At 50.3% G+C, this 23,391-nt stretch overlaps 1 protein-coding gene across 1 annotated transcript; it reads right to left on the reverse strand.

The window, feature by feature from the left end:
• Window positions 1-14,759: 14,759 nt before the first annotated feature.
• On the reverse strand, window positions 14,760-22,375 carry ENPP7 (ectonucleotide pyrophosphatase/phosphodiesterase 7; the record flags this gene model as incomplete). The annotated part of the gene is made up of 6 exons (XM_082604601.1): window positions 14,760-15,322; window positions 16,701-16,798; window positions 17,978-18,200; window positions 18,866-19,492; window positions 20,678-20,823; window positions 22,123-22,375. 5 exons carry the CDS (start codon window positions 22,373-22,375, stop codon window positions 16,716-16,718), a joined length of 1,332 nt encoding a protein of 443 aa, XP_082460727.1. The 3' UTR covers window positions 14,760-15,322; window positions 16,701-16,715.
• Between the last annotated feature and the right edge of the window lie 1,016 nt (window positions 22,376-23,391).

Consider the following 23,391-nt stretch of genomic DNA (forward strand, 5'->3'; position numbering starts at 1 on the left):
AAATAAAGAAAAAAGAATGAAAAGAACAGAGGACAGTCTCAGAGACCTCTGGGACAACATTAAACGCACCAACATTCGAATTATAGGGGTTCCAGAAGAAGAAGAGAAAAAGAAAGGGACTGAGAAAATATTTGAAGAGATTATAGTTGAAAACTTCCCTAATATGGGAAAGGAAATAGTTAATCAAGTCCAGGAGGCACAGAGAGTCCCATACAGAATAAATCCAAGGAGAAATATGCCAAGACACATATTAATCAAACTGTCAAAAATTAAACACAAAGAAATCATATTAAAAGCAGCAAGGCAAAAACAACAAATAACACACAAGGGAATCCCCATCAGGATAACAGCTGATCTCTCAGCAGAAACTCTACAAGCCAGAAGGGAGTGGCAGGACATAATTAAAGTGATGAAGGAGAAAAACCTGCAACCAAGATTACTCTACCCAGCAAGGATCTCATTCAGATTTGATGGAGAAATTAAAACGTTTACAGACAAGCAAAAGCTGAGAGAGTTCAGCACCACCAAACCAGCTTTACAACAAATGCTAAAGGAACTTCTCTAGGCAAGAAACACAACAGAAGGAAAAGACCTACAATAACGAACCCAAAACAATTAAGAAAATGGGAATAGGAACATACATATCGATAATTACCTTAAATGTAAATGGACTAAATGCTCCCACCAAAAGACACAGAGTGGCTGAATGGATACAAAAACAAGACCCATATATATGCTGTCTACAAGAGACCCACTTCAGACCTAGAGACACATACAGACTGAAAGTAAGGGGATGGAAAAAGATATTCCATGCAAATGGAAACCAAAAGAAAGCTGGAGTAGCAATTCTCATATCAGACAAAATAGACTTTAAAATAAAGACTACTAGAAGAGATAAAGAAGGACACTACATAATGATCAAGGGATCGATCCAAGAAGAAGATATAACAATTGTAAATATTTATGCACCCAACATAGGAGCACCTCAATACATAAGGCAAATACTAACAGCCATAAAAGGAGAAATCGACAGTAACACACTCATAGTAGGGGACTTTAACACCCCACTTTCACCAATGGACAGATCATCCAAAATGAAAATAAATAAGGAAACACAAGCTTTAAATGATACATTAAACAAGATGGACTTAATTGATATTTATAGGACATTCCATCCAAAAACAACAGAATACACATTTTTCTCAAGTGCTCATGGAACATTCTCCAGGATAGATCATATCTTGGGTCACAAATCAAGCCTTGGTAAATTTAAGAAAATTGAAATTGTATCAAGTATCTTTTCCGACCACAATGCTATGAGACTAGATATCAATTACAGGAAAAGAGCTGTAAAAAATACAAACACATGGAGGCTAAACAATACACTACTTAATAATGAAGTGATCACTGAAGAAATCAAAGAGGAAATTAAAAAATACCTAGAAACAAATGACATTGGAGACACGACGACCCAAAACCTATGGGATGCAGCAAAAGCAGTTCTAAGAGGGAAGTTTATAGCAATACAATCCCACCTTAAGAAACAGGAAACATCTCGAATAAACAACCTAACCTTGCACCTAAAGCAATTAGAGAAAGAAGAACAAAAACATCCCAAAGTTAGCAGAAGGAAAGAAATCATAAAAATCAGATCAGAAATAAATGAAAAAGAAATGAAGGAAACGATAGCAAAGATCAATAAAACTAAAAGCTGGTTCTTTGAGAAGATAAACAAAATTGATAAACCATTAGCCAGACTCATCAAGAAAAAAAGGGAGAAGACTCAAATCAATAGAATTAGAAATGAAAAAGGAGAAGTAACAACTGACACTGCAGAAATACAAAAGATCATAAGAGATTACTATAAGCAACTCTGTGCCAATAAAATGGACAACCTGGAAGAAATGGACAAATTCTTAGAAATGCACAACCTGCCAAGACTGAATCAGGAAGAAATAGAAAATATGAACAGACCAATCACAAGCACTGAAATTGAAACTGTGATAAAAAATCTTCCAACAAACAAAAGCCCAGGACCAGATGGCTTCACAGGCTAATTCTATCAAGCATTTAGAGAAGAGCTAACACCCATCCTTCTGAAACTCTTCCAAAATATAGCAGAGGGAGGAACACTCCCAAATTCATTCTACGAGGCCACCATCACCTTGATACCAAAACCAGACAAGGATGTCACAAAGAAAGAAAACTACAGGCCAATATCACTGATGAACATAGATGCAAAAATCCTCAACAAAATACTAGCAAACAGAATCCAACAGCACATTAAAAGGATCATACACCATGATCAAGTGGGGTTTATTCCAGGAATGCAAGGATTCTTCAATATACGCAAATCAATCAACGTGATACACCATATTAACAAATTGAAGGAGAAAAACCATATGATCATCTCAATAGATGCAGAGAAAGCTTTCGACAAAATTCAACATCCATTTATGATAAAAACCCTGCAGAAAGTAGGCATAGAGGGAACTTTCCTCAACATAATAAAGGCCATATATGACAAACCCACAGCCAGCATCGTCCTCAATGGTGAAAAACTGAAACCATTTCCACTAAGATCAGGAACAAGACAAGGTTGCCCACTCTCACCACTCTTATTCAACCTAGTTTTGGAAGTTTTAGCCACAGCAATCAGAGAAGAAAAGGAAATAAAAGGAATCCAAATTGGAAAAGAAGAAGTAAAGCTGTCACTATTTGCAGATGACATGATACTATACATAGAGAATCCTAAAGATGCTACCAGAAAACTACTAGAGTTAATCAATGAATTTGGTAAAGTTGCAGGATACAAAATTAATGCACAGAAATCTCTGGCATTCCTATATACTAATGATGAAAAATCTGAAAGTGAAATCAAGGAAACACTCCCATTTACCATTGCAACAAAAAGAATAAAATATCTAGGAATAAACCTACCTAAGGAGACAAAAGACCTGTATGCAGAAAATTATAAGACACTGATGAAAGAAATTAAAGATGATACAAATAGATGGAGAGATGTACCATGTTCTTGGATTGGAAGAATCAACATTGTGAAAATGACTCTACTACCCAAAGCAATCTACAGGTTCAATGCAATCCCTATCAAACTACCACTGGCATTTTTCACAGAACTAGAACAAAAACTTTCACAATTTGTATGGAAACACAAAAGACCCCGAATAGCCAAAGCAATCTTGAGAACGAAAAATGGAGCTGGAGGAATCAGGCTCCCTGACTTCAGACGATACTACAAAGCTACAGTCATCAAGACAGTATGGTACTGGCACAAAAACAGAAAGATAGATCAATGGAACAGGATAGAAAGCCCAGAGATAAACCCACGGACATATGGTCACCTTATCTTTGATAAAGGAGGCAGGAATGTACAGTGGAGAAAGGACAGTCTCTTCAATAAGTGGTGCTGGGAAAACTGGATAGGGACATGTAAAAGTATGAGATTAGATCACTCCCTAACACCATACACAAAAATAAGCTCAAAATGGATTAAAGACCTAAATGTAAGGCCAGACACTATCAAACTCTTAGAGGAAAACATAGGCAGAACACTCTATGACATAAATCACAGCAAGATCCTTTTTGACCCACCTCCTAGAGAAATGGAAATAAAGACAAAAATAAACACATGGGACCTAATGAAACTTAAAAGCTTTTGCACAGCAAAGGAAACCATAAACAAGACCAAAAGACAACCCTCAGAATGGGAGAAAATATTTGCAAATGAAGCAACTGACAAAGGATTAATCTCCAAAATTTATAAGCAGCTCATGCAGCTCAATAACAAAAAAACAAACAACCCAATACAAAAATGGGCAGAAGACCTAAATAGACATTTCTCCACAGAAGATATACAGACTGCCAACAAACACATGAAAGGATGCTCAACATCCTTACTCATTAGAGAAATGCAAATCAAAACTACAATGAGATATCATCTCACACCAGTCAGAATGGCCATCATCAAAAAATCTAGAAACAATAAATGCTGGAGAGGGTGTGGAAAAAAGGGAACACTCTTGCACTGCTGGTGGGAATGTGAATTGGTACAGCCGCTATGGAGAACGGTATGGAGGTTCCTTAAAAAACTACAAATAGAACTACCATATGACCCAGCAATCCCACTACTGGGCATATACCCTGAGGAAACCATAATTCAAAAAGAGACATGTACCAAAATGTTCATAGCAGCCCTATTTACAATAGCCCGGAGATGGAAACAACCTAAGTGTCCATCATCGGATGAATGGATAAAGAAGATGTGGCACATATATACAATGGAATATTACTCAGCCATAAAAAGAAATGAAATTGAGCTATTTGTAATGAGGTGGATAGACCTAGAGTCTGTCATACAGAGTGAAGTAAGTCAGAAAGAGAAAGACAAATACTGTATGCTAACACATATATATGGAATTTAAGAAAAAAAATGTCATGAAGAACATAGGGGTAAGACAGGAATAAAGACACAGACCTACTAGAGAATGGACTTGAGGATATGGGGAGGGGGAAGGGTAAGCTGTGACAAAGTGAAAGAGCGGCATGGACATATATACACTACCAAACGTGAGGTAGGTAGCTAGTGGGAAGCAGCCGCATAGCACAGGGAGATCAGCTCGATACTTTGTGACTGCCTGGAGGGGTGGGATAGGGAGGGTGGGAGGGAGACGCAAAAGGGAGGGGATATGGAAACATATGTATATGTATAACTGATTAAATTTGTTATAAAGCAAAAAAATAAAATAAAATTAAATTAAAAAAAAAAAAAAAAAAAAAGGAAATGCTTTTGGCATCACGGTGGCCTTTGTGGTCAGAATAAGAGGACAGTGAGGCCCTGCTCAGTCTATGTAACTTGCACTCCCTAAAGTGCAAAAAGGACTTCCCTGGTGGTGCAGTGATTAAGAATCCTCCTGCCAGTGCAGGGGACATGGGTTCGAGCCCTGGTCTGGGAAGATCCCACATGCCGCGGAGCAACTAAGCCGTGGGCCACAACTACTGAGCCTGTGCTCTAGAGCCCACGAGCCACAACTACTGAGCCCACGAGCCACAACTACTGAAGCCCGCACGCCTAGAGCCCGTGCTCCGCAACAAGAGAAGCCACCACAATGAGAAGCTCGCGCACCGCAACAAAGAGTAGCCCCCGCTCACGGCAACTAGAGAAAGCCCGCGTGCAGCAATGAAGACCCAGTGCAGCTGAAAAATAAAAAATAAAGTGCAAAAACCACACAGAACCCCGTTTTAACAGAGGAAACTGGGCACACAGGTGTGATGATTTGCACATAATTAGTGGCAAAACTGGTGGCGGAGCAGAACCACAGAAAGAGTGAAAAGGTGGGTGATGACAGTTGCTTCCCATCTGGGTGAGTGGTGGTGGGAACCTGCCTTTGTGTTTTACCTTAAAAAGCAATTATTAGGTCCAAATAGCATCCCTCTGCTGTTGGCTCTTTAAAAAGGATGAACATCCTTCCCTATGCTTGCTTATTGGTCCTTTGAATTTCTTTGCAGAATTTATTTACCCATGTTTCACATGAGAAAAGCAAACCTCTGGTGAAAATGACATAAACAGAAAACGTTAATTTTCTAATAAAGTCTTAAGAGTAGCCATAGTAAGAACTGAACAACCAGAGCCTTTTCCGGGAGGATCCTCCCGTAGGGAGTGTGCAGCTGGGGAGGGATGACCATTCTGGACAGACACTGGGTCTTTCCTGTTCCCTGGGCTGGACATTTACAAATTATGTGCCGCTGCCCCTGACCTGTTTGTTTAGCAGAAGTTTCCATGTAAAACACTGGACTTCCAGAGGGGTTTTCTCTGTGGTGTGGCTTGTCCAAAAACGTCGGCTCTTGCATTTGTTCTCCAGAATGAGTTTCTCCCAAGGAACTGCTGGTTAAAAGAACCACTTCCCTAATTAATTCCAGATGTGGAATACATCAACCTTAACTTTTTATTAAGAGGGTGGGAGGCATCTGTTAAGGTGTGCTCTGTTTAAAAAAAAAGAAAAACAATCTGCTGATGACTTGAATCTGATGATTGAAAAATGTCATTTTCCACATTGAGCCACCAGGAATCAATTCACCGGGACTTGGCTGATACCCCACAACTGGAGCCCAGAGCAGCCTTGAGGAGGAGTTTCCAGGTGCTCCCTGGAGCATCCTCGTCCACCTTCCCTGAGCTTCTCTTATGGAGGAATTGGGGCTCCAGCCAGGTTCTGGTGGGAGTTGGGTTGACCTCCTCAGAGCGGGGACAGCCCAAGCTGCTCCTCCTGGCTCCCCTGTGGGTCCCCGCAGCAGCATTTATCAGCTAAGCAGAGGACTGGGACAGCTTTGTTGGAAGCGGGCTAAGCAAACTGGGTCCCCCGTGTTTCGTGGCCTGAAACACGGCCACTATGCAGTCTCCCTGCTTTTTTTTTTGTGGGGCCCTAGAGCCTGTTTATTTTTCTAAAATACACGTAACGTAAAGCATATCATTTAAACTATCTTAAGTGTATAAATCAGTGGCATTTAGTACATTCACAGTGTCGTGCAACCATCACCACTATTTAGTTCCAGAACATTTTCATCACCCCAAAAGGAAACCTGCATTCATGAAGCAGTCACCCCCTGTTTCTCCCTCCCCTCAGCCGCTGGCAACCACTAACTGCTTTCTGTCTCCAAGGATGTGCCTATTCTGGACATTTCATATAAATGGAATCATACAATATGTGACCTTTTGTGTCTGGCTTCTTTCACTTAGCATGTTTTCAGGGTTCACCTGTGTTGTAACGTGTGTCAGTGCTTCACTCCTTTTTATGGCTGAATACTACTTCACTGTATGGATACATCCCATTTGATTTTTCCATTCTTCGGTTGATGGACTTTTGAGCTGTTTCCACCTTTTGGCGACTGTCAAGAATGCTTCTATGAACATTTGTGTACAAGTTTTTGTTTGAACACTTGTTTTTCATTCTTTTGGGTATATACCTAGGAGTGGAATTGCTGGGTCCTTTGGTAATTCTATATTTAACTTCTTGAGGAACCACTAAACTGTTTTCCACAGCGGCTGCACCATTTTACATTCCCACCAGCAATATATGAGGGTTCCAACTTTTCCATATCCTCACTAACACTTATTTTCCTTTTTTAAAAAAAAATATAGTCATTTTATGGGGTAAAGTGACATCTCACTGTGGTTTTAATTTGCATTTCCTTGAAGATGGTGACACTGAGTGTCTTTCCTTGTGCTCCTTGGTCATTTGCCCAGCTTCCCTTGCATTTTACCAGCACTCTGTGTAACAGTGGACAAGTCTGTCCAGAAGGGAGTTGAACTAGGTCAATGGCCTTCAAGCTGCTTTGTCCACATAACTCCTAAAAGAATTTGGAAAAATCATGCAACTTTGGTACCTTTTCAGGTTAATATCTATTGTTTTTCATCATGACGTTCACAAGGTTACAAACGATGTGATTTCCAGTGTATTGTAAACTTCGACTCAAAAATAAAATGGTTCCTCACTCTGGAGAAGCAAAATCTGACATTTTGTCCTGCTTCCAAGGTCATCGAGCAAGTCATGTTCCTCCGCTAAAAACAAACCAACCAGGAATTCCCTGGTGGTGCAGTGGTTAAGAATCCGCCTGCCAATGCAGGGGACGTGGGTTCGAGCCCTGGTCTGGGAAGATCCCACATGCTGCGGAGTAACTAAGCCCGTGCGCCACAACTACTGAGCCTGCGCTCTAGAGCCCACGAGCCACAACTACTGAAGCCCGCACACCTCAACGAAGAGCAGCCCCCGCTCGCCGCAACTAGAGAAAGCCCGTGCACAGCAGCAAAGACTCAATGCAGCCAAATAAAACAAAAAACAAAAGAAACCAAACCAACCCAGCAAACCACTTTGCACCTTGAGATAAACATAAATCACAGTCTCTAAATGATCCAACCCTGCCTATTTCCTGTGAACTTCGACTCTATTCCATAACAACAAGAATTTTAGCCCCGACCTTTGCTCTTTCTGTCACGTGTCCTGACCTGTAGGATTAGCATTATCGCAGGAGAAAGTGGCTGCTGACCCACCCAGGACAGATGAGTGTAAATTTGGTGACCTTAGTTCTCTCATGATTTTTTTTTCCCCTTTAAATACGTGATGGCTTTTTGGATTTGGTGAGCCAGTCCTTCTAAAGTCTGCCTCCTCTGCACTCTTTGCAAGAAAACTTTCTTTTTCTAAATGCATCTGCCTCCAGTTTTCCTTGGGCAATTCTTTTAAATATATCAAACGAAATGTAATTTAGGCAGCAATGTGGCCTCGTGATACCAAAGACACGGGCAGATTCTTCTTGGTTCTTTTCTCCTCCACCTTTCACTTCTTCCACTGAATTTTATTTTGATAAAAGCATTTTTATATTTGAAAGTAATTCACTAACCACTCAAGCATAGGTCCCTGCAACAAAAACATGTATGTAATGTAAATTTAAAATATTTTATTTCCTGTGACTCTAAGACTCTATTAAAAAAAGTTTCTCTGGGTTGAGTAATTTATACAATTAATCAACTCCTCAAACCAACAAAAATGTATTAAAATTGTAGTATATGTTTATGATATACATATAAAAGTTAAATTTTTGTTGGACTGCATCTCTTAACGAGATAGTTGGGGCTGTATGTTTTCAAATGGTTCGTGTGTCACTGGCTGAATATCACTTATTATTTGAGATGTGGTTCAGAATCAATTCCAACCCTGTTTTTCATTTTTATTCGTGTAGACTATGAGAAAACTTGCTCATATAAAATTTATTCATGGTAATGGGATAGTTTTGTTAGAGCTACGTCGCTCCACTTTTTGAAATTCTTTGCAGATTTAAGCTGAAAGTTTCAGTGATTTATCACCAAAAGGAAAACAAAAAATTGACCAGAGTAAATTCTCATCTGGATGGAAACGATTCCGGGTCTTAGCGACTTGCCTTCTTGGCACTGGGGTTATGTGAGTGGCCTGGGTCCCTCCCCTCCTGGGAGATTCACCACCTTCAGCCTCCTTCTGCCTTGTGGGATGGAGGGGCAACTTCCGGAAGTGCGATGGGGTTAGGAGGCGGCATCCCTTGGATGGTGGTGGTGGGGTCCCCCAGGCTCAGGCCCTGGCAAGCTCTCCCTGGAAGCGCGCCCCCGGGCGGTCCGACCCGGACACCCTCGGGCTGGCCCGCTGGGCTTTGGCCGCTAGGAGACGCAGGGTCAGGGCGCTTCCGGGCGGGATGAGGAGTGGGGGGTCCGGGGCCACCGCGCTGACCGTCCAGCCTGGGGGTGCGCGCCCCTGGGTGCCGCCCCGTCCCTGAAGTGACCTTCAAGGTCGAGCTGCAGAGAGGGACAGGGAATCCGCTGCCCGTCGATCACAAAAGGGACGGGCGCACCAGTTTAATGCGCGTGCGCGGGCAAGGGTTCTACCCGGCTGCGGGCGGTGCCTTCGGAGGTAGAAGTCGGCGCAGGGCCAGCGGGGGGTGCCTGTTTAGGGCTAGTATCCTCCGGCGTCCAGGTTGTGTGTGTGTGTGTGTGTGTGTGTGTGTGTGTGTGTGTTGTACGTGTATTTATGCTGGGTGTGGCTGGGTGTGGAGTGAGGTGGTGTAGAGCGTGGGGTGCATGCAGTGTGCGCAACACGTGTGGAGTGTGCGTGCATGTGGCGTGTGCTTTGTGTGTATGTGGTGTGTGTGGGGTGGGATGTGGTACGTGCCGAGTGCGGGTGAGATGAGTGCGCGGCGTGTGCAGTTCGCGTGTGACAGTGTACAGCGTGCGTATGCGGCGCGTGAGGTTCGCGTCCCGTCCTGCTTGAGTCCCCAGCTCAAGCGGGCTCAGCGGTCCTCTGCCTGCTGAGGTGAACCTCCGGCTCGGGCTGCAGGGAGTGCGGCGGGTAACCATGGCAACAGATGGTCCCGAGGCGGGGGTGGGAGGTGGGGAGGCGTCGGATGAGGCGCCCAGGCTGGGGTCTGGACGCGCCGCCCTCCTTGGTGACCCTGCTTGCCTGGGGGACCCAGCGACCTGACTCGGGAGCTCTGCCGGCCTGGGGCGGGGGGCGCCGAAGGATTCCTGCCGTCTCGCCTCTCAGCGACTCCGGTGCGCAAAGCGCTTGCTGCTGTGAGGTGTGAAGGCGCAGCAAGGCTTCGGCGCTTCGGCTCCTGCTCGGGGATGATGAACCCGCGCGTTCTAAAGGTCGCCGGAATGCGTCGCAACCAGTTGTCGGGTTTTAAGACTCGCAGGTGCTCCTGTTGGGTCCCAGGACAAATGAAAAGACTGGGAAGGGCTGAAGGGAGGCTTCTCTTCAGTGGAGAGGGGAGCAGCTCGCTGGGTTCCGGAAAGCACAGACTTCTTTGCCAGCAAGTAGAGCCTTCTCGGGAAGAGGCTGGCCAAGCCTACCAGGATTGAACTTGGATATACCTGTGCTCCCCTCCCACCTTTGTCCAGAGCAAACTGGTGGGTGACGCCACCTTCTTATCCTGCTTAACACGAGGAGGTTGGTCTAGGCCATTTTTCTTCCTCCCTCCCTCCCTCCCTCCTTCCCTTCTTTCCTTCCTTCCTTCCTTCCCTCCTTTCTCTTTCTCTCTCTCTCTGCCTCCCTCCCTTCCTTTCTTTCTTTCCTTCTTTCTCTTCCTTCCTCCCTCCCTCCCTCTTTCTTTTCTTTTCTTTCATTCATAACCTTTATCTAGTGCAAAGATTCTCAAATGTGGTGCCAGGGGCAACAGCATCAGAATCACCTGGGAACTAGTGAGAAATGTAAATTCTCAGGCCCACTTCCAGACCTACCAATTTGAGAACCACTGATCCAGGGTGGCCCTTGTGCTAAGCATGGGGCTATGTGATCCCTTCCCTCATGGGATCCTAAAACAAATCTAGTGTAGAAAGTTCTCGTTTTCTCTGAACGTCCGGTATTTTGCTTGGGGCTCCATCTAAAACTAGAGGAAACATAAATACTGCTTGACCACTTCCCCAAGGCTGGTCTGAGGAGGAGTGCAGCTATTTCAGAGGAGGAGGAGAAGGAGAAGGAGAAGCTGGAGGAACAGGAGGTTCTACTTCAGAAGCTGCTTGAGAAAGGCTTCAAGGGGTGTTGAGGAGCCCAACAAGAGGGCTGCCTTCTGGTGACAGCGTGCAGAGCTGGCTCTAAAGAATAGGGCTTCTTGACAAAGGGGGCTTTCAGTGTCCCAATCATACACCCAGCCAGGCATGAACTACCCAGTCTTTACTCAGATGTTTCATCGATTACTGCCAGCAGTTGGACTGGCCAAATTCAACAAAGGCTCTGAGCTGACAGGCAGTTGTGTGTGGATGATGTGTGAGTCCCCAGTCATCTCCATGTGGCTACAGAATGCAATGCATGGCTTTGTTTCAGCTGGGGTTTTCTCCAGACTCTTTTGGTTAGACTGATAGTAAAATGAACTTTGTGTAGCAAACTGCAACATTAGTTTTCTGTGGTGTCCTGAACTCCTCTGATAGGTAGCCGAGAAGGGTGCAGGGCATGTTTGAAATATAGTGTATTTCTGTGGAGGGGCTGGGAGGGGGAATCTTTGGACATTGGCCATAGAGAGGCCGAGTGCTGCCCTCCAGAAGTGTCCTGGGCTGGCCACACTGTGGGGGAGGGGGGGAGGCAGGAGGATCGTGGACAACCTCCAGCAGGTCTGCTTCCAGATAACCTCCTTTATTATTTATACGTTTTGTTATGTCCACCAGTCAACCTTTTTCTTTAAATCAGGTCATTCTTTTTTACTTAAGCTACGTTTAAAAGGAAAAAATTTAAAATAACAGACTCAAATGGAAAATCAGTAGCACTCATCCAGGCTGAAGATGATCATAAAAAAAAATATCATGCAAATAAAACAGGGTTGTAACATTCCACTCTTATACAGTTGCCCGCCAGAGCTCTGAGCCTGGGTCCTCTCTCTATGCTACAGAGGGAGGTGTTTAAGATTTAGTATCACCAACCAGAAACTTTCTGCTAGAGAAACAAGAAGGCTTGGAGATGAAAAGGGAGCCGTTGTTACTTTCTCACTACGTGATACCCTGTCTCTTCATAACTCCTAAAACATGTAGGCCTTCCGTGGGCCAGGCCCTGTTCTAAGCAGCTTGCAAATATATATATTTTTTAATAAATGTATTTATTTATTTTTGGCTCTGTTGGGTCTTCGTTGCTGTGCGCGGGCTTTCTCTAGTTGTGGTGAGCCGGGGCTACACTTCGTTGCAGTGCGCAGGCTTCTCATTGTGGTGGCTTCTCTTGTTGCGGAGCACGGGCTCTAGGCGTGCGGGCTTCAGTAGTTGTGGCACGTGGGCCTCAGTAGTTGTGGCTCGCGGGCTCTAGAGTGCAAGCTCAGTAGTTGAGGCTCACGGGCTTAGTTGTTCCCTGGAATGTGGGATCTTCCCGGACCAGGCTCGAACCCGTGTCCCCTGCATTGGCAGGCAGATTCTTAACCACTGCACCACCACGGAAGCCCAGTTTGCAAATATTAACTCAGTCATCGGGCCCACCCCATGAGACAGGTACTACTATTGGTCCTGATTTTACAGGTGAGGAAACTGAGGCCCAGATGTGAGAACTTGCCCAGGGCTGCAGAGTGTTGAGTTAGTGAGTGCTGGAGTTCGGGAGCTGGTTTGAACCCGCCGTGCTGCTCAGGGCAGTGCCCCCGCCCCTGGTCCACCCCCAGCTGCACAGATGGGAAACAGCCCACAGCTCACTGCCCGCCTTAGCTCCTGTGTTCCCGATGCAGGAAGCTTATTCAGTAAGTCAGTCAACTGCCTGGAATTTTTTGGGGGGTGCTCTGGTGACGCCAGACATCTGTACTAGCAGGATACTTAATGTGGGACAGACCAGATTATTTTTCTCTCTTTTCTCTCTCTCTTTCTCTTTTCTGTTTGAAAGAGCCAATCAAGAGTAATTCTCAGAGTATCTGTTGGCCCGTCCCTGGAAAGTAGGGTAGGCTGACCGTGATAATCGTGGGCTCTCAGTTAAAGGTTGGGTGTCTCTTGGAAACCCGGGGGTTGTGGTTGTTGTGCCGGCACCTGTGAACACTCACTGCTCCGTGGACGTGGATGTTTAGGGATAACCCACCGGTCTCCTCCAGCCTGATTTGGGCCTGTCCAGAGTCAGAAGGTGGTACGGGCAGGTAGGAGGGTCTGGGTATCCTGGTATGGCTGCAGGCAGTGGGGGCGGGGTAGTCCTTCCAGGACCACTATGGGATGCAGGGCCAGGGAGCTGCAAGGCCTTTCCGGTCACGCAGGACTCCAGCTCTAGGCTGGTGGTTAGGCAGCTATGGAGGGCAGGTTGGGATGGATGGATCCTGCAGAAGGAGATGAAGCTCAAGCTGCAGGTAGAAGCAAGAGGCCGGGGGAAGGGAGAGGGAGGATTCATAGGTGAGGAATAGGCAGATCCTGACAAACCTGTCCTTCAAAGAATGTGTCTCCCTTTGTTACAGCTGGATTTATTTGTTTAAGAGCTGAATTTGGGACTTCCCTCATGGCGCAGCGGTTAAGAATCTGCCTGCCAATGCAGAGGACATGGGTTCGAAAGCTGGTCCGGGAACGTCCCACACGCCACGGAGCAACTAAGCCCGTGTGCCACAACTACTGAGCCTGCGCTCTGGAGTCAGCGAGCCACAACTGCTGAGCCCGCACACCTACAGCCTGTGCCCCACAGCAAGAGAAGCCACCTCAATAAGAAGCCCGCGCACCTCAACAAATAGTAGCCCCCGCTCGCCACAACTAGAGAAAGCCCGCAAGCAGCAACGAAGACCTAACGTAGCCAAAAATAAATAAATAAATTTATTAAAAAGAAAAAGAAAAAGAGCTGAATTTGACAAGTTCAGTACCTCCCACAGAAGGGTTTTCAAGTTTTTTTTTTTTTTTTTTTTTTTTTTTTGCAGTACGCGGGCCTCTCACTGTTGTGGCCTCTCCCGTTACAGAGCACAGGCTCCGGACACGCAGGCTCAGCAGCCATGGCTCACGGGCCCAGCCACCAGGGAAGCCCTACAGTAGGGTTTTAATCATTCCCATGACTACCATCTATGAAGCACCTGCCCCGGTGCTTCGTCCTGGGGTAATCTCAGGGAGGCAGGCACCTCCTTATCATCCTATTTTTTTCAGATGAGGAAACTGAGGTTGGGGGAGGTAAGCGACCCCCCTAAGGCCACAGCTTGCGGGTGGGGACAGACTGGAGCAGGAGTTGGTCTGACTCCAAAGTCTACGCTCTTGAAAGTAGCTGTGAACGCACAGTCCTTGAAGTGGCTCAGTACTGACAGTGTCCACGGCGCTAGGTGGTGGACAGTGTCTTCTCTGCTCCTGGCCTGGCCACCTGGGTCCCCTCTCTGGAGCCAGTCAATGCTCACCCTTTCTTGAAACTTCTCCAGGGACATGTCTTATGTCTAGACTTATCCCCCCTTTCTCCCCGCCCCAGTGGCATTCTACCATTTGCAGTGTTTTCTTTCTTGCTGAACAATGTGGCATAGAGATTCTGGTTCCCTGTCATTTCTCATCCCCCCTTTCCCTTTTAACGGGGAGCCCACCCTTTACCACCTCTTGCTGGCTGTCCCTCTAGGGCCCATCCCCAACAAGAATGAGTGGGTTCCCCTGTGTTTGTCAGCCTCCTAAGGAATTAGGAGTTTATTATACACTGGATCCAAGTGGGAAGGCTGTAAGAAACCAGCAGGCTTTAGAATAAAAGGTCACACCCACATTGGTCACTGCGTTTTAGTAACGACCAGCCCGGTCCTTTATTCCCATCCATGCTTTCTGCCTGACGGTACCCTCCCGGTGGCCTGGGTGCAGGACCTGGTCAGCCCAGACGGAGATGCCCCTGGGCTGGAGGCGTGTGGACTTGGGACTGGGAGCTCCAGGCAGAGCCTCTTCGCCGCCCATCGGAGGTGGAGGTTGAGGTCCGAGCATCTGAGGGTTTGGTCCTATAGCTCGACCGCCACCAGGCCTGCGGCGCCTTCCCGAGAGGGCTCCCGACACACCCCCGCCCCCGTGGCCACAGATGGTGGCACCCCCATGCGACAGTTCTGTGGTGAGAGGAAGTGGGGAGGCAGAAGAGGGGGATGAGAAGGAGAGGGAGGGGGAGGGAAGGAGTGGGGGCATCCTGTGAGTCTGGGAGCCATGGACCGGTGAGTGGACCTGTGCCTCCGGAGGTCTAACCTGGGCAGGTCGTAGTGCCGGCACCATCATGGCCAAGCATGGGCTGGGGCTGTCGGGACAGGGAGGCACGGTCGCAGGTCTACTGAGGAGACAGGCCCATCCGTGTCCAGTAGACCATCACAGCAGGAGCAGGCTCAGGCCCTGTGGCCAGCTTCTGGAGGCTTCCTGGAAGAGATGGACCTGGAAGAACACGTGTGTGTTGGGTTGGGAAGAAGGGATGGGGCAGGGGAAAGGCGGGTCTGGTGGAGGAGATGAAGCAGACGTGCCCGGAGGGAGGGACAGAGGGAATTCGGCTGGGCAGGGTGGAGCACAGAGGCACCCATGGTGGGCGGAGTCTGAGGAGGACCCCTGTGGGAATTCCTGACCCTCAGCTGGACTTGGGAGGGCACAGAGTGGGTGAAGGTGGGGCATGGGGATGCAGAATGACTCCAGCCTGCTCACATCTCTGTAAGTGGCTCTGTCCTTCATTGGGCAGCTCAGGCCCCGAACCTCAGACTCAGCCTTCATCTCTCCATTTTCTTCACCCTCCATCTCCCACAATCTATCCATAAACCTTGGAGGTCATGTATACCCTTAAAGGTATCTTGAATCTGTCCATTTTGCCCCATCTCCACCCTGCCACTGAGATGTCCTGCTGGGACCCCTGAGTGACCCCCTCACTGGCCGCACCTGCTTTTGTTCCTGTGCTCCTGCCTGGCAGTAAGTGTGCCATTTAATCATTCATGTCAGACCACGGCACGTCCCTGTGTGACCTCAGCTGGGGGCTCCGCCGGGGCCTTCCCATGGAAGCCCATCGCGTACCCATGCTTGTATACCAGCCTCTGAGCACACTGGCTTCCTTTCTTTCTCAGAAGCACAGGAGCCAGTCCCACCTCAGGGCCTCTCTCTTGCTCTTCCCTGCCTGGAATCTCGTCCCCTGGGGCTTGGTGTGGCCAGTTGGTCCTCATCATTCAGGCCACATCCCACATCCATCCCCCCACCCCCCCGCAGAGTCTCTTCCAGGTGAGGCCAGGTGACCTAAACAGAAGTCCCCTCTCCCCCACCCTCTCTATGGCCTGCTCTCTGCCATTATTGGGTAGGTATTTGTTCTCTTCGTATTATCTGCCCTCCCTGGCCCCTAAATTACAAACTCCAGGGTTCACTGTGTGTCCCCAGAGCCCGGGCCAGAGCCTAACACCAAGCGGGCTCCTGCTGAGTAGTTTTAGAAAGAACGAGTGACCTGCTTCTGCTTTGGCCAGGGGCTGTCACTCAGCAGCAAGCTGAGTCCTCCGAGCTTGCTTCCCGCATATTCCAGGAACACTGCCCTGCAGTTCTCCTCCCAAACCTGACCCACCGTGGCTACCCTTGTTCCCAGGGAGAACTGAGCCATTGCAGGCAGGAGGGAAGGGGCTGGGGAAGTTCTGTCTGGGCTGTCTGCTTTAGAAAGACCTGCTCCGAGTCTAGAGCAGAGAGGCTGGCAGGGGCTGCCTGGGCGCCCGAGGACTGACAGGGCGGGGGTGTCAGCTGGAGTTGCAGGGAGCTTGGTCCCACCCTCCCCTCTACCTCCTGGGCCTCTGACCTTGAGCAGTGGGTATTATGCGACCTTGACCAGGAGAACTGCAGCCACCAGCAGTCCTGTCACCAAGAAGGGCCAGCTTCTTGGCAGGAGGGCAGACCCTAAGGAAAGTCGGAGGAGCCAGTGAATGAGGGAAATGGGAGCATGTCCCTCACCCCGACTGCTTAATGGCAGGCGAGATGCCACCAGGCTCCCCCCACAAGCGCCCTGGTTTCATCACCAGCCCCTCCCTCCCCCAGGCCTTGTTCTCCTGCCCCAGCTGCACTGGCTTCCTGGCTCATTTCAATGTAATCCCTCACAGCCCCTGCCCGGCGAGGCCTGCCCACCTCCAGCCAGGAACCCACGGGGGCTGCCACCTTGCCAGCTCCCAGGTGACCTTTGCCCCTGAGATGGGTCAGGGTTGGAGTGAGGGTATGTGTGTGGGAGGCTGGCAGAGGAAGACTTTAGGAAGAAAGGAGGGCTTCCCTGGTGGCGCAGTGGTTGAGAGTCCGCCTGCCGATGCAGGGGACGCGGGTTCGTGCCCCGGACTGGGAAGATCCCACATGCTACGGAGCGGCTGGGCCCGTAAGCCATGGCCGCTGAGCCTGCGCATCCGGAGCCTGTGCTCCGCAACGGGAGAGGCCACAACAGTGGGAGGCCCGCGTACCGCAAAAACAAAAAAACAAAACAAAACAAAAAAACCAAAAAAACAAAAAAAAGAAAGGAGCCCTCATGTGTCCATGGAACCTGGAGGTGGACTTCACCTTGAAGGCCTGTCTTGTGGGCAAACTGCCAGCCCCTCTGGCCCTCAGCCTCCCCGCCTTAAACAAGGCTGCTCACATCCACCTGCTCTCCTGTCTGCGCAGCCAAGATGCACAAAGTTGCACTGTAGTATGTCAGGGGCCGTGGGAATGTCAGGGACTCGAGATGTTCCCGGGAGCCAGGGACAGGGAAAGAGAAGATGACACCTAGTGGCAGGCTGGGCACCCTGGTCAGAGCTGTGCAAGCACACATCACCTGCAACTGCCTGGAGGCGCAATGGGTGCAGGTGGAGGGCAGGGGTGCACCTGAGGGGGTCATGGTCAGCGAGGTGCTGAAGACCCCGTCGCTGGCCTCGGAGCTGAGTGTGGGCAGCTGGGTGCTGAAGACCCCGTCGCCGGCCTGGGAGCTGAGTGTGGGCAGCTGGGTGCTGAAGACCCCGTCGCCGGCCTGGGAGCTGAGTGTGGGCAGCTGGGTGCTGAGGACCCCGTCGCCGGCCTCGGAGCTGAGTGTGGGCAGCTGGGTGCTGAGGACCCCGTCGCCGGCCTCCTGGAGTGTGGGCAGCAGGGTGCTGAGGAGCCCGTCATTGACCTCGGGCGTGATGCCCAGCAGTCTGCACATGAGCTCGTACACATGGACGCTCTCAAAGGGCTCCACCTCCAGGCCCCTCTTGAAGCTGGGGCCCACGGCCCGGAAGATGGTCTTCATGTCCATGACGTTGTTGTCGAAGCCGTGCTCCCCGTTGTTGAACTGCACGTTCAGTCTCTGCGGGAAGGGAGGGTCCCGAGTGAGTTCTTGCTGGCCCTCCCAGCCCACCCCACCCTCTCCACCAGCACCCTCTGCACGGCCCTGCATTGGCAGAGGACCCGTGGAAGGAGTTCAAAGTGGGGGGGTGGGTGGTGGGAAGGATTCTGAGCCTCAGTTTCTCTGAATTCTTAGCCCCAAAGATCAGTGGCTTAAAGAAGGAGCCTTAGCGAAGACCCGGTGACATGAATGGAGACCGCCAAGTAAATGGGGTGGAGCTTCAGCCCAAGGATGCTTGCTGGGCTCCTTTCCATTGCTGGGCGCTGCAAACATCAGTACTTCTTTTCCCAGATTTCCTCCCCTGCTCTGCGTCTTTCTTCCCACTCAGCCTCCCTGGGTTCTTTGCTCTCACCGCTTCCGTGTCACTTTTACAGCTAATCTTCCCGCACTTTACCCTATACACATGTGCACACACAAACACATATATGCATGCACACGCATGCACACATGTACACACAGGTGTGCAATGCACGTACACCCCCCACTCCTGTTACACAGTGCAGGTGTGTCCCTTTGGGGGCTGACACTCCTCAAATTAGGGTCTGGCTAGAAACGGGGGGTGCTTTTTACAGAACTGGAAAGAGACCCAGCAGCCCAGGGAAGCACCTGCACCCCCAGAGACTCACCCCATGGATGACATAGCCGAGGTCACTGTACATAAGCAGGGGGGTGATCCTGGGGTGGCTGGCGTAGTGGAAGGACTTGGGGAAGAGCTCCTTCTTGTAGACGTGGAGTCTGGGGTGGGCGTCCTTGAGGACCTCATATACTTTCTCCAGCTTTCCTTCCTTGGGGAGCAGCATCCCGTTTGGTCCGTAGTCTAGGAGCTCGAACTCAATGTCCTTGAAGGTGAAGTTGGCGATCTTGTGGATCTCCACCAGGTCGCTGGCTTTCTTGTTGACAGTGCCCATGCCATGGTCAGACACAATGATCAGGTTGAGGCTGCTTTCCAGGCTGCTTTTCCTGATGCTGTCCCGGAGGTAGCCCACGGTCCTGTCCACCTGCATGACCATCTTCTTCCTCTCCTGGGACTCGGGGCCATACTTGTGGCCTGTGGAGTCTGGCTCCCCAAAGTAGAGGGTGACCAGGTCCAGGCCCTCATCTGTGAACCACTTCATCACAGTGTCGATGTTGGCCCTCCATTCCACCTCGTTCTTGTAGTTGTGCAGGGCGCCTTCCTTCTGGCTCAGCGTCACGGCCTCGCCTTGGTAGGTGACATTCCCGCCCGGGTAGAAGAAGGAGCCTGTCTTTAGGCCCTGCCGGGGGAGGCGGTGTCAGTGCCACGGGCCCCCTCCCACTTGTCCCCTGGCTGTCATGAGCTGCTGACGCTTCTGCCCTCACCGCCTGCCCTTGCTCTGCCCACTCACCCATCCCTGCTCCTAACTGCAGGCACGGGACTTTGTATTCTCTGTAAGGCCTTTCACAGCTCTTACGTTATTAAGGCTGATACTGATTTTATAGAGGAGAGAGCAGGTGCCTAGTGGACTCGGCAGTAATGAGATAGTAGATATAAAAGTATCCCAGATATGCTGCGTCCTCATCGACACTGTGGCCCTAGGTCACAGTGCTGCCCCAAGAGCCCTCCCCTTCCGGCCTGCAACCCGGCTTCTGCCTGCTATACTCTCGTCCAGCTGTGTGTCCATCGGCCCCTCCACACACCGCCCATGACCTGCCCTTCTAGCCTTCAACCTGGCCATCCGTCTGTCTTTCCATAAACCGATTGCTCTTTTATTTACAGGTCCATCTGTCCTCACAACCATCTGTCCATGCATGCCCCGTCTGCCTGGCCACTCCCACTGGCCATTCTTCCTCGAGATGCCAAGTTCTTGGCTATGCTTTCTGCAAGTCAGCCTGGTGTCTGGTAGCTCCTTCCAGAGTGAGGGGACTCAGATATGAGTGGATGCCTTGCCTATGAGGTGGGGGTAGCCTCTGAAGTTTATTCTGGGCTCACCTTGAAAAACATTTGAGTTTGTTGCCAGGAAGCCCAGAACATTGCAAGATGCTGGGGTCCTGGGCTTTTCACTAGGATGACCCACCTCTTTAGAATAGCTGCCTGGCCCTGAGAGGCGTTCGGGAGGGGAACAGTACGAAGCCATTTCATTGTTACCTGCCTTTTTGTGGAGTCACATTATTTTCCCCGCGGCCCCCTTCCCACCAGTACCGCAGTGCAGATTTCACTCTGGTTGGGAGGATGGAAAAACCCCTCTGGGTCCCAGGGCTCCAGGGAGGACTGGGCAGGCTGTGTAGCTGCTGGTGCGTCCTCATGGGCATCAGGCTCCCACCTCCCATGGGACCCCACTCAACACCCCTCTGTGCCGGGAGTGTCGGACTCCCAGGGCGGAGACTGGGCCTGCCATGGATGTCACGTGGTCATGGCCTCGTTGGCTGGGTCCCCCTCCCACCTCCCCCATCTGTCCGAGTGGGTGTGGGTGCAGCATTACCTGCCTTTGGGCTGTGATCCAGATGGGCAGGCTGCCGTTGTCCCACCACCTCTGGATGCCCAGTGTGGCGTGGTAGGGCAGCTTCACCTTGCTGCTCGTGTTGTAGAACATGTTGTGAACCACCCCGTGGTTCTCGATGTATTTGCCTGTGGGGTGGGTGGGCACGTAGAGGAAGTGGTGGGAGGGCAGGAAACAGCCAGGGCAGCGGGGAAGCACATGCCACCATGGGAGCCGGGCTGGGCCGTCACAGCCACATGCTCTGACTCAGAGATTGTGCTTCCACTTTGAGCAGCTTACCCTGCAGCTAAACACGCACAAGGGCGCAAATACACACGTGCCGGGATATCGTTTGCAGCCTCGTTGGTTTTAGCAAAGGGTTGGGAGCAACCTGGTTGGCTATCAGGAGGGAACTAATTAAATAAATTATGGCCCAGCCATGACATAAAATCCCAGGCAGGCAGATAAATGAACCAAGAGGAGGCAGGTTTTATAATTTATTGTTTTCATGGGCAAAATGCCTGTGTGTGAGTTCAGAAGGTGGAAAAGGCGGGGTGATGAAGAGCTCGCCTCCTTTCTCCACATCCCCATTGTGGCATGTTTAGTAAGGAGGTGACATGCAAAAGGGAGCACCAGGTGCCTCCGTTTGTGTGTGGAAGGGTCTGTGGTCATGGGAATGCTGGTGTGAGAATAAGCTGTCTGTACCGAATGATGTGCCCCAAAGTTGTGTCCACCCGGAGCCTCCAATTGTGACCTTGTTTGGAAATAAGGTCTTTGCAGATGTAACTGGTTTTGTTAAGATGAGGGCATTCTGGATCAGGGTGGGCCCTAAATCCAATGACAGGTGTTCTTATAAGAAGAGGAGAGATACACAGGGGCGAGATGGCCATGTGACAAGGGGTCAGGGATTGGAGAGCTGTGGCCACAAGTCGAGGAACGCCTGGGCCACCAGAAACTGGGAGAGGCAGGAAGGATCCTTCCTTACAGCCTCCGGAGGGAGGGTGGCCCAGTGACACCTGGATTTTAGCCTTTTAGCCTAAACAGAGCAATAATGGGTTCGAGGGTGGCTGAGAGGGGTGAGCAGTGGAAAGAGCAGGAGCCTCAGGCTCATCTCTCCTGCCTTTCTGAATCCTGGCCACCCTCACGTCCACCAGAAGCCCTCCCAGGTTGCCACCCTGGCTGTGATCACTGTTTAAACTGAGACACCCAGGTGTTTTTATCTGCCTTCTATCCGTTGCCACCAGCGGTAAGGGTTGCTGACCCCCCACCCCCCCTTGGCCGTGCCATGTCTGCCCAGTGAGAGTCTTCCCTCCTTGGTCTTTCCTTGGCCTCTGGCACCACGAGCCCCATGGGTCAGGGCTCCATGCATGTGCTCGGTTCCCTTCGTTGGTTCCCTGGTTTCTCAGCTCTCCCCCCACCCCCAAGCCCCACCTGAGGCCAACACTCACCGGTGACCAAGGTGAAGTGGCAGGGGCCGGTCATGGTGACAAAGGCCGGAGTCATGTAGCGAGCCTTCACCCCATCGAGCGCCATGGCGTCCAGGTTGGGGGTGTGCACGTCCTGGTCATAGTTCCAGCGGAAACCATCGAAGGACACCAGGAGCAGCTTGTTCCGGGACCCCTGCCTGCGGATGGGTGCCCCTGACGCTGGAACCAGGAGGGTGGCCAGAGCCACGGCGAGGAGGACAGCCGGGCCTCCCATGATGGGTTCTCCCGACATGCGAGGAGCCAGGCAGGCTCCTGCTGAGGAGCAGAGCAAAGTCCCAGGGTCACTGGGCAAGTCGTACCCTGTGCGACTGAAATGAGACCGTGCCTGTACCTGTGCCTTAGAGAACGGCCCCCGGCCACGTGTCCTTGCCTGGCCCTCACGCGCACCTGCCTTTATTGCCAGCGGATCTCTCTGGGCTCCATGCCCTGCCCCCTTCGTGCATAAGTGTCTTTACAGGAAGCATGGGGACCATTCCCGAAGGCTTGGAGAGCAGAACGGACCCACTCCATCGGGAAAGCCTGTGTCCCCACCCCAGCTCTCGTAGTAACTCCTGTCCCTGTGCCCTGCTCACTCTGCTCCCAGAGCACCTGGATGGGAGCCCCTCCTCCAGACCATACTTTTGGGAGGCCTTTGGGGTATGTGGGTCTCAGGCCTGCCTGGGCCAGGGCTGTGGGGTGGGCTGGCCGGGGTCCAGGGTCCAGGAGGCTGGCCTTGTCCACAGGGAGCCCCAGCTTGCGGGGAGTGTCTCTTCCCCTCCCTGCCTATGTTAAGGGGGCTCCTGGGATGGGGCGGGCAGAGATCCAACCTGATGGCCCGGATTAGCACCTGCTGTACCCTCCTTCTCGGGCCCCAGGGAGCCTCAGAGGGGTGCACAGGCGTGGGCAATCTCATTGTTGGAGTTCATCAACAAGGTGGTCAGAAGGGGGGCCTCCCTTTTTACCTTGTGCTCATGGGGAGGGTGGTGCGGGAGAGGGACCCCTGAGTTCATTGTGCAGTTTTCTCTCTGTCTCTGTCTCTGTCTCTCTCACTACCTATGAAGCACATTCTGTGAGCCAGGCCCCGTTCTAAGTCCTGGGGACACAGCAGTGAACAAGATAAACGGTGTTCTTGGCTTCTTTCTTCACGGTTGGGGACACACAAAATAAAATGAATAAACAAGTAAAACAGTAAAATAGAGTCACCAGAAAGAAATAAAGCTGGGAGATGAGATGGAGCATCTGTCTGGGGGT

Source organism: Mesoplodon mirus, assembly GCF_964341445.2.
Source record: "Mesoplodon mirus genome assembly, chromosome: 18".
NCBI classification, from domain to species: domain Eukaryota; kingdom Metazoa; phylum Chordata; class Mammalia; order Artiodactyla; family Ziphiidae; genus Mesoplodon; species Mesoplodon mirus.